The 17,159-nt window shown below is 34.3% G+C and overlaps 1 protein-coding gene across 1 annotated transcript in view; it reads right to left on the reverse strand.

The window, feature by feature from the left end:
* The window catches only part of LOC118191098 (sodium/potassium/calcium exchanger 4-like), a 412,974-nt gene that overhangs the window by 73,155 nt on the left and 322,660 nt on the right, over positions 1 to 17,159 (reverse strand). The window contains exon 11 of the mRNA XM_085823409.1: positions 12,108 to 12,199. Within this exon, the coding sequence (XP_085679535.1) occupies positions 12,108 to 12,199 (92 nt within the window). The remainder of the gene's footprint in view (positions 1 to 12,107; positions 12,200 to 17,159) is intronic.

Raw genomic sequence — 17,159 nt, forward strand, 5'->3', positions numbered from 1 at the left:
AAATGCAAGTGGTACAGGATTCTACGCTAAGAAAGTGCACTCGTTCTCACCTAGGCGTGAAATTTCAAACAGTATTCACAAACAAAACTAAATTAAAAATAAATTACATACTTTCTTTATATTCTACAGTGTTTCTGGATATACATATCGCAAAAGATTCAGATTAGAAAATAAGCGATGTTGGAATGCAAATCTGAAGGACTTGGATTCCTAAAATTATCAACTGCTCGCTTGTGTGACACTCCAGAATGGAATAAACGTAGTTAGCGACGATAATTATGCATCTGATTGTAATGTGGATAATGCTTAAGTTGTATGCGTTTGCAAGAGGATTATGATATGCATCTCCTGCTAACGGAGAAATCCGAGCTTTGTACTGCCGTATGGTCATCGATAGCAGGCATACCTGCTGCTCATCTAAAGGCGTTGAATGTACAGCATCGAATGCGTTTAATGTTGTATCGAAAAGTAATAGTCTATTATTTCAGGAAAAGCATAAAGATATTGAATACGTGCGATAGGTAATGTTAAAGTAGCTGCAATACAAACCGTGATGTTGGCCTCGCTTAGGATATTTTATTGAATGTATACATTTATATATACCGCTGCACACCTCTTTCATTATTAAGGATTTGTATTATAGCTAGTGATGTAATGGAATTTAGGTTATTTTTCCTTTAAACGTACAACGAAAAAATGCTAAAATCCTTTTCGAGGCCTAGTTAAGTAAAGTTAATTCTGATCATCCTATGTAGAATACGTAAATTACAAATATTTCACTATAAAATGTTACCAGTATAATTTATTTTTGCACTTTTGATCAATTACCGTATATTCCAGCGTGTAACGGGCACTTTTAACATAAAAAATATGATCGAAATTTACGGGATATTACGGGATATGCCAGATATAAAAATAATAGATTAAAAATATGGAAAAAATCAGCATACAAAAGTTATATTTTTACGTGTACTTATGTTGCTTATTTAAAAGAAATGGCATACCTTTTGATCTTAAAAACCTTTCATTATCGAATAACATGAAAAGTTCGTCAGTTTCATCTTTCGTTATATCTTCAGGCACATCACCGATTTCTGTTTCATCTTCCTCATCACTGTTACTCTGATCCATAAATAAATAATCATCATCCCTTCGAACTTTCATCAACATGAAAAACCTTTGCTGCAACACGACTTCCATTTGCTTTCGCAAAGTGAATGATTCTGTGTTCGATACAAGCACTGTGCTCTTTCGTTTGGCACGAGTCATATTTAAACTAAAAGGAACACTAGATAAACTGTATTTCAACTAAAACCTTCCATGTTCGCTTCAAAAATCACGGCTTCAAATGATTACAAAAAAGAACACATCTGAATCCTAATTCCGCCAATTCTTTCGGTTTGGAAGCACATTCTTACTCCAAATTATATCCCCCTTTTCTCGAAACCCTACAAATGCATTGTTTTGGACACTTACATTTAATAGAATCCCCTCTCTTTGCAGGAATATTTACTCCCTCAAGCATTTAAAAACCTACACAAATATTGTTCCCCTTATTGCTTGTCAATTCAATGTATCATTGTTCGAAAGGCTAGGATTAATCTTCGAATAAATGAGCTAAAAATATAAGAGCATTGCACATGTATCTTTTAGGTTTCTTCGTGAAGAATTGGCTGTGCGTTATACGGCGAATATATCTAAAAGAAAAAATCCTGATATTACAGATGCGTATTGTACACCGGTGCGCATTACACGCCGGAAAATACGGAAATGATTTTATCCAAAGTTAACTCCATTGAATATTATTTTAAAAATGATATCAGTAATTTACAAATATGGTACCGCTATCCATGTCGTATACTGAGCTTTAGTTTTCATATGATAAGCATATATGAAGAACGTTCTAACAAAAGCAACGGATTTAATATGCCTAATAAAATATTTTATTTTAAAAAATGGGAAAATATTTTTTTAAATGGAAAATATTCTTACAAGCTACACAAATATTGTTCATAATGATTTAAGAATGAAAAATAATGTCTGTTCTTAAACATTCTCGACGACTGGTTCTGCAGGATCGCACTCAATCTATGAAATTCGTAATCACCTTTTCACAAATCTGCCTGTCGAGGTGACAATGATATGTTCAATGTCCTCTTTCAGTTCTTTTGTTGTTACTCTTTAAGTTCGGATTTATTAGAACTTGAAATAATAGTGTCACGCGCAATAAAGTTGTTTTTAACAGACCAGCTGAACAGAGAGCATGGTGATTTAATGTCTGTACTGGAACGTGTACTGTCAAATGTCTTTATCAATCTGCGAGCTCGTTAGGTGCATTTTCACGTTAATAGACTGCATGAAGTTTCCTAACAAACTGTGAATAACATTCGCCACTCTTCTAATGAGTTTCATAATTAGAAGTCATTATTCCTATCTGAAGTGCGCTGTGTCGACTTAGCTGCATTGAAGCTGTGAAATGAACTGACTGTGATAAAATGCTAGTGTGTACATGTCAAATCAAACTCAACATTCGTAAAAAGAAACATTTACTTGTTGTGAGTATCTCAAAATATTCTCCATTTTCTAAAAATAAAGTTTGTTTAGGGGCGCATAAATTCTGGTGCGTTTTACATACACGCACCAGAACGCACGTTTTACGTTCATGCACGTTTTACATACACACACACATATATATATTCTTTACATTTATACGTATTTATTATTTCTCTTACAGTGACATCTTATATATATGTATGTATGTATGTATGTATTAATTATTAATTTCGAGTATCCCCTAGGAAATGAGAGCAGAAACTAATGTATGAGGAATCTAAAATTTAAGTTAATTCCTTACGAAATTAAGATTAAACTATGGAAATTAAAACTTAGTAAAGAGTAATAAATGTACTTGAATTAATATAATAAAAATATAAAATAAAATTAATCATTACTGTATGCATGGTAAAAAAAGGCTGACTTTCAAAGAGAGTTAGTCTTTTTCCAATAAACCATCAATAATAAGGAAAAATAATTTTTTTTCGTATATTTGAAAGAAATCCAGTGCGGAGGAATATATGCCTAATAAAATATAAGAAATATTAAAATTTCTTTTAATCAATCACTGCTAAAATATAACAAAGAAATTCGCTACAGAGTCTGGCAAAAAAGGAACTTGAACAGAAACCTGATTGCCAGGTAAAACATTGAGAAATAATAATTGCTAAAAACTAAGTCGGTAAAACATTTACACCAAAATATATAGAAATGGTAAATTAAAAAAAGATTACTGAAGGTCATTAAAATATTTACAAATTATATTTTATATTTGTACATACATATGTATATCGCATGCCTGATATAACGTTCTAAATATACAATATTCCCAAAATTAAATTTTTCTTTACATTTATATATATTTATTATTACTCCTACAGTGACATCTTATGCGGCTATTCGTCTGTTCAAAAAGGTTTGGTTTGGTTTTATTAGATTACGGCAAAGCACTCGAGGGCTATCTGCTTTAAGGGAGGGGTGCCTTCGTAGAGGACTTTCTAAGGAAAACTGGCTCGTATACACGTTACACATGGGGAAAACCACGAAAACGCCCATGCAGCCAGCACGTTCACGGGATTCGAACCTCGGACCGAACTACCAGTGTTCAGCTAAGTTACCGCTCGGCCGCTGGTGGGCCCTGTTCAAAAAGGAGGTTCGTTTGAGACGACGTGTTGAGGACGCTTACAACTTGCAATACTAGATGCTTAGAAAATTTCATTTTATAACTAATTCTAGGCTCTCTATTTTTGTATTTTGTATTGGCGATAAAATTTATAAACGAAGTGTTCTGATTTGTTGTTAATTAGAAAAATTAAAATTGTACAGAAGAAGGTGGAATTGGCACGAAATATTTTCTCATTGTATCACGATTCAAAAAATTAAAATGGCGCAGTATCACAGAGTAAAAAACAAATAATTTAAAATGATTTCTAGCTAAAAGTCAAGGAAACAGAAAATAGGAAGAAATATATTCTTCCCTCAAATCGTCTTCTTCAAACTTCTTTACTTAAATCGGCTTCTTTGAGAGTATGGAACTAAATTAGCCTGTAAACAACATGATAGTTGCGAGAAGTATAATATAGTGAAGTAAAATATAGTGACGTATTAAATAGAAAATACACAAATCTTTAAATTTAATGACAGTTCCTGTCCTACTCTCTTTTCGGTTTTGTGTAATGCGATCATCATGCATTAGTTCAAAGATTAAATCTGAAAGTTAACGCCCGTTTTAGTAAGAGAAAAATTAATAAATTATGTAGGAATTTTATTTTCCCAAGAGATTTAATTTGTGTAAGTAGAATTATTTACCTTTTAAGTCATATGTTTCAGTACGAATGTATTTGATTCTGTTCATTTGATTAAGTACTGAGTTGCCAATAATTTTTCTTGATAAGTTGATGTTAAAGTTAATTAGTTTAATGGTAGTAAACCTGAAAGCTCTTCTTTTATCAGAAAGTTTAATTTTCTGGTAGTTAATAACTTGAAGATCTAGATAATCCATTTCTTGTTGACATGTATTGCTTTTATTAAGAATTAAGCAAGAAGGGTAGGTTTGGAATTTTTCTATGGACTTCAAATTATTAATAGCAATGATATCATCCATATATATGAAGGTATTTGCGAAAAGTTTTGAATTATTTTTGTCCACTGATTGCTGAAGCTGGTTAGCATTTCAAGAAATAAATTCGGAATTATTAGTAAACTACTGTAAATTTCTTTACAAAAAAGAGTAGTACACAAGTTGTCAAATACAAAGCGGTTAATTTCTTTAATTTTAAGATTCTTAAGTTCAGATATGACTAAAAGGTTATTATTAATGATCGAACAAAAATTGTGATTCTTGTTAGCTGAATTAAATATAACAGAACTAACCTTTTTTTGAGTGCAAATAAATAGTAAATATAATTTTTTTAAGTTCCATTAGCAATAAACCTAAATTTAAGCTGCGTCTTATAGAATTTGAGCAGAGCATATAAGTTAGCAAAATTGTATTCAGGTGAAAAAGAAATTCTTCTGCTTAAAAAAAAAAACCTAATGACTCTACACTGGCGCTCGAACTAAAAGGTCGTGGACCACCAGGATTTGGCGATTGGGTCCCCTAATCCCCAGTCGCTCTTTAAAAGAGGAAGTATATAATGTACTAGTACTTCCTCCCTCCTTCCAGCATGCCTTCGTGGTATAACGGTAGCACATTCGGTGAATATTCGAGAGGTCCAGGTTAGAGTCCCAGTGAGGACATTGCACATTTTTCACGTCTCTTGCTTGAAAAAGTTCCTAATGACTCTACTCGTGATTACAAATATAATTCATATACTTTTATGCATATAATTGTATAGTAGTAATTGCAATACATACGTATAGTAATAGTAATTGATATACATGCGCATATCATTCACTTTTACCTTTCACAAATATTTACTCTATTGATCTTCATTCTGATAGTATGCAGTACGTCGAAATAAAATGTGAAACTCCTCTCGGAAAGCTTTTGGAGTACCTGGAATGTTAATGAGCCAAATCACGCGTGTATTGCCGAACATAGAAAATATACTTTTAATCCTCTGTCGCTTCCAGAGAAAGAAATCGAAGAACGTTAAAATATAATTAATAACTTCTGTTTTTCCCATGCTGGCAATTAAGCATACGAGTGCAACCGGCAATTAGGTTGAATATAATGAGCTTCCGTTAAGTCCACTATTTATCTAAACATTCCATTTGAGAAAATCCTCTTGATAATTAGGAGAGTATTGGTTATTTCGAGAATTCTGTGAATAATGAAAATTTCCGTCATTAAAGAGCACTGGAGACAGGATTTGCGATTTCGTTACTAGAGTATTTAACAATAGCTGCTTGAAACAGAATGTCAATTATTTCTACGCCTCGCAAATCGATTACAGTGTAGTTTAAAAATATGCATTTTCTGCAAGAAGACATGAGTAATACCATGAAACATTTATCTTTATTTAAATGCTTTAAAGAAATAAATGCCCTCGCTGCTGTAAAATAACTAAAAACAGTGCATTATTATTATTAAGTATAATACTACTAGATGTTGTATTGCTATAGAATATCGTAGTTAATATAGGGTGTTTTAAAAAAATGTTTGTGGACTTTATTTTGTAGCATTAAGGGTTTATGGAAGGGTACGGTTCTGGAAACACAAAATCTAACTCTTCGTAATATGATCCCTATTAGGTAAGAAGTCCAATTTGTAAAATGTTTATATCCCTGTATTATATAACAAAGCATTACGTACATTTATGCTTAACATTTTAGGAGACACTAATTAGTAATTTCGTGTAACCAGCTACAAAGTTGGTAATGAATATTGTTTTACCCAATATAATGAACCATTAATGTTCTAAAACTTATAACTTATCCTCTATAATTACTCCCTAAATTGTTTCAATACAATTGATTTTCGATCTTAATTACCAATAGAAAATGATCCAAGTCGGTAAATTCTTTTTTGTATTCTTTACATAACATCACGGTACATTTTTACTCAACTTATCAAAGCATAATAAAAATTTCCTTATTTGAGCTTTTTGGTCTATGCCTTTATCGTAGACCATATAAATGTAATAAAAACGGCATTTTTTAGTGACACATAATTGATTACTTTGAACTCAAATACATAATATAAAGCATTAGAAACATATCATAATAATTACAATAATAGTGCAAGTGTTTAAAAAATAACTAGTTAGATCAAGAAGTTATAATGGCCCATTGTTTTAGAAACTCCTTAAGCGGAAGATTATTAAATTTAATGTGGGCGAAATAAAAAAACATAATCTTTCTCATTTCTATACACTGTAGAGTCAGGTTTGTTTCCAAGCTGGACATGTGCAAAATATGAAATGCTGTCCCCGTGACTCGAACCCCAGACCTCTCGAATACGCGTCAAGCATGCTTTCAGTTACACTACGGAGACATGCTTAAAGGAGGGAGAAGATACCTTATATAACCACCACCCCTTTTCAAACCTCGACTGGGGATGAGAGAATCCACTCGCCAAGTTCTGGTGGTGATGAATTATCTTCCACCATCTTTTAGTTCGGGCCCCACTTGTCGTGTCATTAGGTTTTTTTTTAAGCTGGGGACGTGAAAAATGTCCAATGCCCTCGCCGGGATTCGAACCGTAGGCCTCTTGAATACACTTCAAGCATGCTTCAATTGCAGCACGAAGGCATGCAGAAAGGAGGGAGAAAATACCGTATCACACAAACAGTTTAATCGAATCAAAGAAAAGATGTGACCTGATTGTTTTGTGAAAGATTTTCGCAATTTCACTAAATGATGCCACTACTCTTCGCTTTTTATGAAGATATTTTATTTAAGTGCACAAAATATAGACACAGCAATGTTTCAAATGTCTCATTGTAAGAAGACACAACTACAGTCTTCGCTGTATAATATGAAAGATCTATAGCAAATTTATTAAAGATGTTTTCAGCTTTGGTAAAAAAGAGCACACCAGTAGGTCTAAATATTTTTTAAGACTAATACATTAACAAATTTCAGAAAAACCTACCAAATGATCATTGACAACATTTATTATTATGACATCTTCTTTTCCAATCCAGTATTCATTATTATAAGATTATTTTTATAAATATACCGTCTCTCACGAACATATTTTCTATGCAGTTAATCGTTTCTTTAATCAACTGAATATCCTCTGTCATGGATTAGGAAGCTAAGCAATGCTATCATGTCAAGCAATACTATCATATCCTCTGTCATGGATTTGGAAGTAGGGTCTAAAGTAACGTGTTAAGGCACGAACGCAAAAAATAACACGAGAGGGAAAATGTGTTTATTTATGAAATAAATGCAAATTGGTTCTTTGCAGCAATACAATATTCACAAACAATGTTCAAAATTGCGATCACTAACAGTAATATATGCTTGGGAGCCTCGTAAAATTGATCGGTGAACACTTTGAAAAATGGCAGGCATTTCGCGCACGCTTGCAGTTGCAATAGATAGTTGTACGACAAGGTGTTCCAGTGAATCAAGGGGAGTCTCGTAAATGATGCTCTTCAGATGTCCCCATACAAAGAAATCCATGCTTGGTAAACTGGCGAACGAGGTGGCCAACGGACTTGTCCACCCCGCCCAGTCGATAGCATCCAAGTAATTCCGAATCACCAGGTCGTAATGAGCTAGCACATCATCATGTTGGAACCACATCGATCATAAAAACAGACGGAAAATCCTGAAGCGATTCTGGTAAAACGTCTTGCAGAAAAATAGTGTAACGTGAGCCATTGAGATGTGCAGCTAAGAGATATGGGCCTATGAGGTACTCGCTAACATTACCTGCCCACATATACACAGAGAAACAGATTTGGAATGCATGTGGACATGTGGATTATCAATTGCCCACACGTGAGTGTTGTGTATACTGAAAACGCGTTCCTGTGTGAAAGTTGCTTCGTCGTGAATAGCACATCTGATTAGAAATCCGCTTGCTCAGCATACTGCTGTAAGAACCAATGACAGAAATCAACGCGAAGAGGGTAATCTGACGATGGGTGCAAATGATTTTCATATAATGCTCTCCAAACGGTGGGCTGACTCGCATGAAGACGATGTGCAATAGGACTTGGCCTTGTTAGGGAGGTTTCATCCACAATGTTCAAGATGGATTCTTCCATGCGAGGTTGTAAGACAGTTCTTGTTCCGCTCCTTCTGTCAGAGTTAGCGGCGAATGACCCGTTTTGTCCGATGCAACCTCTCGAACATCGTGTGCTTCAGCATACGCCTATTCGGAAACCGTTCCTGGTACAACCATAGCACTGCTCTGCTGTTCACATTAGCAGCGCCATACATTAAATGCATATCAGCCTTTTCATTATGCAAGAACTCTCTCGTGCCTTAACATGTCACTTTAGACCCCACATTCCTACACAAAAAATACATGTTTTAGTATGCTCTACCTTCCAAGTTTGTAGTTTGATCATAGAATCTCCCTGTATATCGGTATGCCAATAATAAAGTATAAAGAGATTGGTCATTCGATTGAATCTCAAAATATTCTTCATCATTGAAAGAAATAAAACTTTGGTGTTGAAAGTTTGGTGCTCATATTACTAAGCAGTTACCTATCTAATAAAATTTTATAAAATACATACTCTTGATATGACGAAATTATGCTTTTTTTCTTTTTGTCAACAGGAATTGCAGGAATTAAAGAAACGTTAAGGTATACGAAGTGATTTCTATATGGGGGCCATTAAAAATAGGATTTCTTAGATGAGAAAAACGCTTTTTGCAGAAAAATGATTTATTTATTTATGTTTTATTGTGAAGTAATACTCACTTGACGTATTGCACTTCTGTATTTGGCTGTATAATTTACGAGAATGACTTTTAAAATTCTCCTTCAATATGTTCTTTAACGTGGAATTTAACGCTTTCTTGATGGCTTCGACATCCTCAAATCTTTTTTCCTCCAGAAAATTTTTCAGGAAACAAGAAAAAAACATGCCTTGCTAAATCCAGGGAGTGTGGAGGATGCTGCATCTCCCCGACCTCATGCTGGGCTTAACGCAATATGAGGCGGGGCATTATCAAGCGAAACACAAGCCAACTCCCATTCCGCTGAAAACGATGCCTTACTCTACGAACTGTCTGTAGAAGTCTGGCACGAACTTCTGTATCAGACTGCGTATGACAGCTGTCAGTTAACTCTCTAAAGGTAATTGATGTCATTTATTCATTTGTCATTTTATTTTCCATTCTAATATTTGTTATTATAAAACTCTTTTCGAGAAGTTACCGTTTGCTTACGAAGAGGATTTTCTATGATGTTAATCTATGCAAAATTTTCTACGCTGTTCCATTTTTTTTAACCAGGTTATTTTCTGCTGTCATGGATTCGAAAGCTAAGCAATAAACAATAATAAAATTTTATTTGTAAAGGAGGAAAAACAACAACGGAAACATTTGAAATATTATACAAAGCATACGCGTTTCAAGCATGAACGCGATCCAAAACTTGTGTTCGTGAAGTTGTTTTTGATGAACGTAGGACTGGTCATACTTTGAAGTTTCGAAAACATGAAAACACACAAAACGTTCGGCAGTTGCTGCTGAAAATTCGTAACCTATTTTTTTGAACTTGAAGATCTGAACATCAATAAGGGTCTCAAAACTCACAAAACTGAAGTAAGATATTCAGAAATAGATTTGTTCTGGTTTTGCCGCTCGGCGTCTAATAATGTCAGAGTAACTTAACAAAAGTTTTGAAAATATACACAAAGTAATCACTCGGTAAGAATAAAAGAACTACTTTTAATCAAGGGTTTAATTAGGTCCCATGGAAGCATCATCTCGAGGAGAAGGGACGTACCTACCGAAAACGTATGAAATAAGCATTAAGATATAGACAATTAGATTAGGAAGTGCAGTAATGATGCATTGTATGAGGCTGCATACTCCAAATTGAAATAAAAATTTGAAATTCCTGGATAATGCATTTTTATCAGCAGAACTAAAAACACTGGTTCTCATGCTATGAAAGGCTACAGTGTTTATGTCTAACGTTTAGGAGTTAAGCTTTAGTTAATCTGTACGTATGTATTAATCTCGCATAATTCCAAAACAAATAGCGTAGAACGTCGAAATTTTTGTATATAGGACTGCTATAATATCTTGTTGTGTACCTCCCTTTTTATTGCAATCGGCAGTACCAAACATACATATATATATATACAAAAAGGATCATAGTAATAGGCCAAAAATTAAAAATAAATTTTTTTAACTAGTCTTGCGCTATAGCTGCAGGCTTGAAGTAAATTAAACTTAAAACATCTACATAAGGTTAGAGTTAAATTGGACTCTCAAAAGAAGGCACTACCTCAACAATATTAATAATTGCAACCGTGGTTAAGAGGTTTAACACTGTATCTAAACAAATCAAAATTAAAATAAGAATTCATAAGTAGAATAAACCCGAAAAAAAAATGCGAAGAAAAAACAAAAAGAATACTCAAAAAACAATAAAACTTTATGCAAAATGACCACTCAAAAAAAATTGTCAAATAACATTAAATGTAAATCAGACATTCAAAAGAAATTACAACTTAAAAAACAAAACAAGTATATTTTTGAATCAAATTGTCATTTAATTAACACTGAAAAACTGGGTGGTCCCCGATTATGCGATCCTAAACTTTTAAAAACCAAGAAAACGAAACACGTTTCAGAAGAGATTTCTATAATTTTAACCTTAGATGTTTTATATTTATATATTTATATACATTACAGATATACAAATTCTAGTTTTAACATTTGTTAAATTCTTTTTTTGTACATTTATAGGACATTTTGAAATTTATTGCTTATGAATTTCAGGTTTTGGTCTTTGCGAAACATTGCTTCTAAATTTCTTTCTTTATGTATCTATCTATATATATATTGATGTGGCCGTTTGAAACAAAAAGGGAGGTGTACAACTATATACAACTATATGCAACATTTTATCATTTCATTTCAAGGTACATACATACGTACGTACAGACGTCACGAAAAAATCTCTTCTGAATCCATTTTGCCATCCGTTTTGGGAAAAAGAGTCCTTTATTCTGTCCATACGTACAGATGTCACGCAAAAACATTGTTCAAATCCATTCGAGAGCGGTAAAAATTGGATATTTTCTTGAAATATGATGCCCAAAATTTTTCGCGATTACTTCGTACTTTCCTTTACTTCGTATGAGGAAGTAATGGTAAGTGAATTTAATAACTATACGACTATCAACCTTTATCTTTGTTTATAACTATTTTACAGTCAATGAATGCTATTTACTGTAATAACTTAATTTATAAAGTTATGTAATTTTGTTAATTTAAAGATAGTGGAAAAAGAATTTTAGTCTCTAGCATTTTCACTGGATTTTTGGAAATATTTTATTAAAATTCATTAAGATTACTCTTTGGTGTGTTTGCTTAAGTTAGGACTTAAAAGTTATCTAAGGCATTGCGTCTTTGAAATGGATTTTTCAGCTTCTTTTTCTTTGTAAAAAGATTTGATGCCATACCTGAAACTCTTTGCTTTCCATTTGGGTGTATCCTGAGATTCGATGGAAACCTGTCCTTGCATCTTGCTGGCTTCCTTTCTCTGTCGGCGTTGCTATGGAAACAGACATGCTAACATTAGTTTTTCTTTGAGAATGAAAATTTATCTACAGCTCGTTATTTAAGGAAAAAAGCAAAGAAAGAGAACTGGCAAAAGACTGATTTTACTTCCGTTCAAGAAAATATTCCTGGAAACTAAGCGAAAGCATTGAAACTACTGATAGATACTATTGTACTCTTGAAAGTCTGTAAATCTACTGTTATTAAAAAACTAAGCATCATGCAATGTTTTGTTTTCGTTTTTGTATTAGTATACATTTAATGATTAATACTAGTGAAGCTATGGAAGTGATTTCTGATTCCATACGCTATCTAAAGGAAAACACGACGAAATTTGGTATATGGCATTGTGCTGTAAACATTTAAGTTATATAAAGGTAGATTTGTACTGCGTTTCTATCAAAAACAGCTTCTGATAGTAAACAAACTAAGTTTCAGATTTGCAAATTTTAATCTTCTAAAAATAAACAGAAAGGTAAAAAATCTGACTTACTCTTGTAAATAAACATATAAAGTTAAACATTATATTAAAATGATTATGCATATATTTAATAATTACACATATCATATTTAAATAATTACATATATTATCTTAAAATGATTACATTTATTAACTCATCTCTATATTTCCCCATTACATAAAAATTGCCTATCTATACTTCAGTCTTTTCCTATATATAGAGATATATCTATATTTCAGTCTTTCCCTATATATAGAGATATTAGATAATATATTTTAAGATAATATATTTCAGTCTTTCTCTATATATAGAGATATATCTATATTTCAGAATTTCTCTCTCCATATATATACAAATATATATTGTTATAAATTTTGTACATAGATAGATGATTTTAGTGCAATTATATGTTAAATTGACGTATGTGAAATTGTCGCCACATGGTCGCCAAGTTTGGCGACAAAATAGGTAGACAAAACTGCTGTTAGCTTGGTGATATCTCGCCAAATTGCCCAGCTACCTATTTACTCAAATTTAAATGCATTTGCCACTGTATTCTTACTTTTCTGGCATAGGTTTTCTCTTTTATATTTTTCTTACGCTATAGTACACAGAAAAATACAAGTTTCATATGTAATTACACTAAAATCATCCATCTATGTATAAAATTTGTAACATTATGTGTATATATATATTTACGATAACCCATCTTACATTCCATCATTGAATGCAATTGCATTTCCAGTCATTTCGTTTTAAATTCTTGCAGCCATGTAAGTTTAATTTCCTTCCTTGTTTGATATTTATAAAATAACTACTTTATTAATTTTAAGGATTATGTCAAATTTGATCTTCTTTTGATTTTGAATTACTTTTTAATGCTTAAAAAATGTTTACTTCTGTTTTTACCTTTGAATTTGAGTCTGAAAATGAGAGTGTCGGGGATTTCTTAAGAAACAACTTAAATTTAAAAGATTGTTTACTAATTTTGTGTTTGAAAATTCTTTTGGATTGATGGGCTAATGTATTTCTTTTGTTTGAATACTGTTGCGTGCGTACGGGTTCGTTATGAAATGAATGCACAAGTCCGTTGAAAAATGAACAAAAATTTATTATTATCACAACAGAAATGTTTAAATTTTCTCAAATTATCATGCAGTATCACAATATCTCACAGTATTTACCTTTTAACTACTTAAATGTACAATAGAACGTAATTCAAAACAGCTAAAGAACGCTAATCCGCGAATTCGCTATAATCAACAACGGCAGTTTTCTAAACAACAACAAACTAAGCAACTACTACAAACTGAGATGTTTTCCTCCTTTTATAAGATTTTAAAATCACGCGCTAGAATTTTCCAGTACTTTCTCGAAATCAAAAAGAGATATTTATTTATTTAACGCATGCGCTCTATATTTTTAATTTTTCCGGCTTAGCTTTCTTTTAATATTCGTCACGCGCTGCACTGCGCGAGAAATAAAACCATTTAATTTATAATTGAACTAACATTAGCTTTTTAAATACCAAATTCGTAACACTGCCCCCTTCCCAAGGACTGCACGTCCCGGGCAGTACAATCCCTGGACAGGAAGCTAAACTTACAACTGTGGCATAAATGCAACTGAGGCATAAACATTACATTATAATATCAAACAATATAAACAATAAATGCAATAACTAACTTAAACAAATCAAATGCTATCAAATACTAAATACAAATCAAATACTAAATGCAAATCAAATACTAAATACAAATCAAATACTAAATGCAAATCAAATACTAAATACAAATCAAATACTAAATGCAAATCAAATACTAAATACAAATCAAATCAAATACACATTTATAAACAAAAAGGACCATGGTCTGATACTATTTACAATTATTTACATTACGTACTATGGCCATAGTAATAAGCTAACCTGTCGTAAGAGTTCGAAGACTCACGGATCCGAACCACGACGTCATTCGTGTTCAGCACAGTATATGGACCATCCGAAGGTGACTGTAATTTAGGACTCAGTCCTTTTCGTTGAATTGGGTTCCACAACCACACCTTGTCTCCTTTTTGGATCTCTGTCTAGTAGCTCTTGTGTCGCATCTGATCTTCATTTTCTCCGTCGCCAAGTTGACTCGCTTTCGTGCAGAACGGTGCATCCCCTCAAACCGGGCCTGGGCATCTTGGATGTGTTCCTCAGGCGATGAAGGCGCATCCGTAGGGCGACTAAACAGGCGGTCACAAGGCAGACGAAGGTCTCGACCGAAGAGCTTCTGGAATGGAGAATAGCTGGTAGTCTTGAGTTTCTTTTCGACCCTAGTATGATTTCGGCAGCTTCCCGAGCTCGATCTTTCGGACAAGGCGTCGACATTTCCAGGCGAGGATCCCTTTTGAGGATGGATAGTCATGCCTTCAGATGCTGAAAGCAGCTTATTGTTTTTGAAATCTAAGGAAAAATTGTATTTCCTTAAAAAGTCCAATCCGAGTATGCATGGATCTGTAATATCCGCCACATATGCCGTGTGATGGTAGGCGGCACTTCCAAACGTGATGTTTACGTTTAACTTCCCAGTTATGTCGATCTTGTCACCAGACGCAGTCTGAAGGGTAACACAGGATGGCGTCCAAATAAGTTTATCTTTAAACTGTTCAGCTAAATCTTTCCTAATGATGGTAACAATAGCTCCTGTGTCAATGATCATATTGCAAGGAACTCCATCGATATTCCCATTGATGGACAGTCCGTTATTGTTGCCACTCACTATAGAGATCTTAAGCGCTTTAAAACAGGGTTTTTCATTATCTGGCAACCTCCGTTCTTTGATATGGTCATTAATTTGTTTCCTGCGTCGTTTCTCAGAAATTGTCTCAATTTTCGTACCCTGGGGTGTTCTGCAATTCTTTCGTACGTGGCCTTCAGCTCCACAGTTCCACACTTTGGTTTCTTGTCAGTCCTTTTCCTTGCCGTGGCATTTAATTGTCTGTTTAAATCGTATGCCTTATTTTCCGTGCTCTGGGGAGTTCTGCAGTTCCTTCGTAGGTGGCCTTCAACACCGCAATTCCAGCACTTTAGAGTCGGTTTTGTTTCACCACTATTCCGTCTTAAAGCATTCACTAGTCTTGTCAACTCATCCGTTTTATTATCCGTGCCCTGGGGTGTTCTGCAATGCCGTCGTAGGTGACCTTCAGAACCACATCTCCAACATCTTACAGCCACTTTGTTCTCACTGCTACTCCGTATCAAAGCATCGACTTGTCTGGATAAATCATCTAAACGAGCCATCAATTGGTCCCCTGGGTCGTGGACTCGCACAGCTCTGACTGGGTAGTTATCCCTAAGAGTTGCTTGCTGGGCTGCCTCAAATTTCATGGCATACACTAAAGCGCTTTTCAGATCTTTAACATCCGCCATTCGCAGTGCTTTCTGTATTTCAGGGTCCCGGATGCCATCGATGAAATATTGCAGGGACAGGATTTCCCTTGTTTCTGTCGGGCACTCCGAAAAGGCGTGATGTGACAGCCTTTCAACATCCGTGGCGAGCTCCTGAAGCGTTTCGGTGAGCTTCTGTTGACGAGATTTTAATTGGAGCCCGCTGTAGTCTTTTAAACATTTCTCGCCGAAGCGCAGCTCCAAAGGGCCGGATAGAGCTTCGAAATCTAGCCTTTGATTTTCGGGAAGCGTCTGCAGGATATCCGCTGCGTCTGCTCTCAGAGAAGCGGCGAGATGACAGGCCTTAGCTTGGGAATCCCATCCATTCGCATCCGCAACGATAGAAAATTGTGTCCTATACACCTGCCAGGAGGTCTTCCCATCATATGTAGATAGTTTCAGAACGGAACGAGCAGGCATCGACAAAAATTTGAAACCTTCAGAGTTGTTTCCTACCGTCGCTATGCACTTCTTTAGGCTGTCAACTTCTTTGGCGACGGCAGCAGAAACCCTATCATCAATTTGTTGTTCGACGGCAGAAACTCTCTCTTCTATATGTTCTTTTACAGAAGAAATTCTTTCTTCTACTTGTTCTTTTACCGAAGAAACTCTTTCTTCTATTTGTCCAACTTTAGTTTCAACCGCGTCTATTCTGCCTTCCATAGCCTCAAATTTATTTTCTATTACGCAGGTAATTTCTCTTTTCATTTCGTCCTGACCTGCTTTCATCTCATTTTTAAGAGATTTCATCTCTTCCTTAACGGATTCCTGGCCCAATTTCATTTCTCCTTTACCGGATTCCTGGCCCAACCTCATTTGTTCCTGTGCCGTTTTCATTTCTTCCTTGAGGGATTCCTGGCCCAATTTCATTTCTTCTTTAACGGACCTTTGACCAGCATCCATTTTCTCTTTAATTTCTTCTTTAAAAGATGTTTGGCCAGCTTCCATCTTTTCTTGGAAAGCAGCAAAAGCAGTAATGAGCTGTCTCAATTGTTCTTCCATCCCTCTTGTTATTGGCATTCAAATCCCATTTCTGACACCAAAAATTGTTGCGTGCGTAC

Source organism: Stegodyphus dumicola, chromosome 9 (assembly GCF_044657685.1).
Source record: "Stegodyphus dumicola isolate Sdum_Otavi_A_Nest chromosome 9, ASM4465768v1".
In the NCBI taxonomy this organism is placed as follows: domain Eukaryota; kingdom Metazoa; phylum Arthropoda; class Arachnida; order Araneae; family Eresidae; genus Stegodyphus; species Stegodyphus dumicola.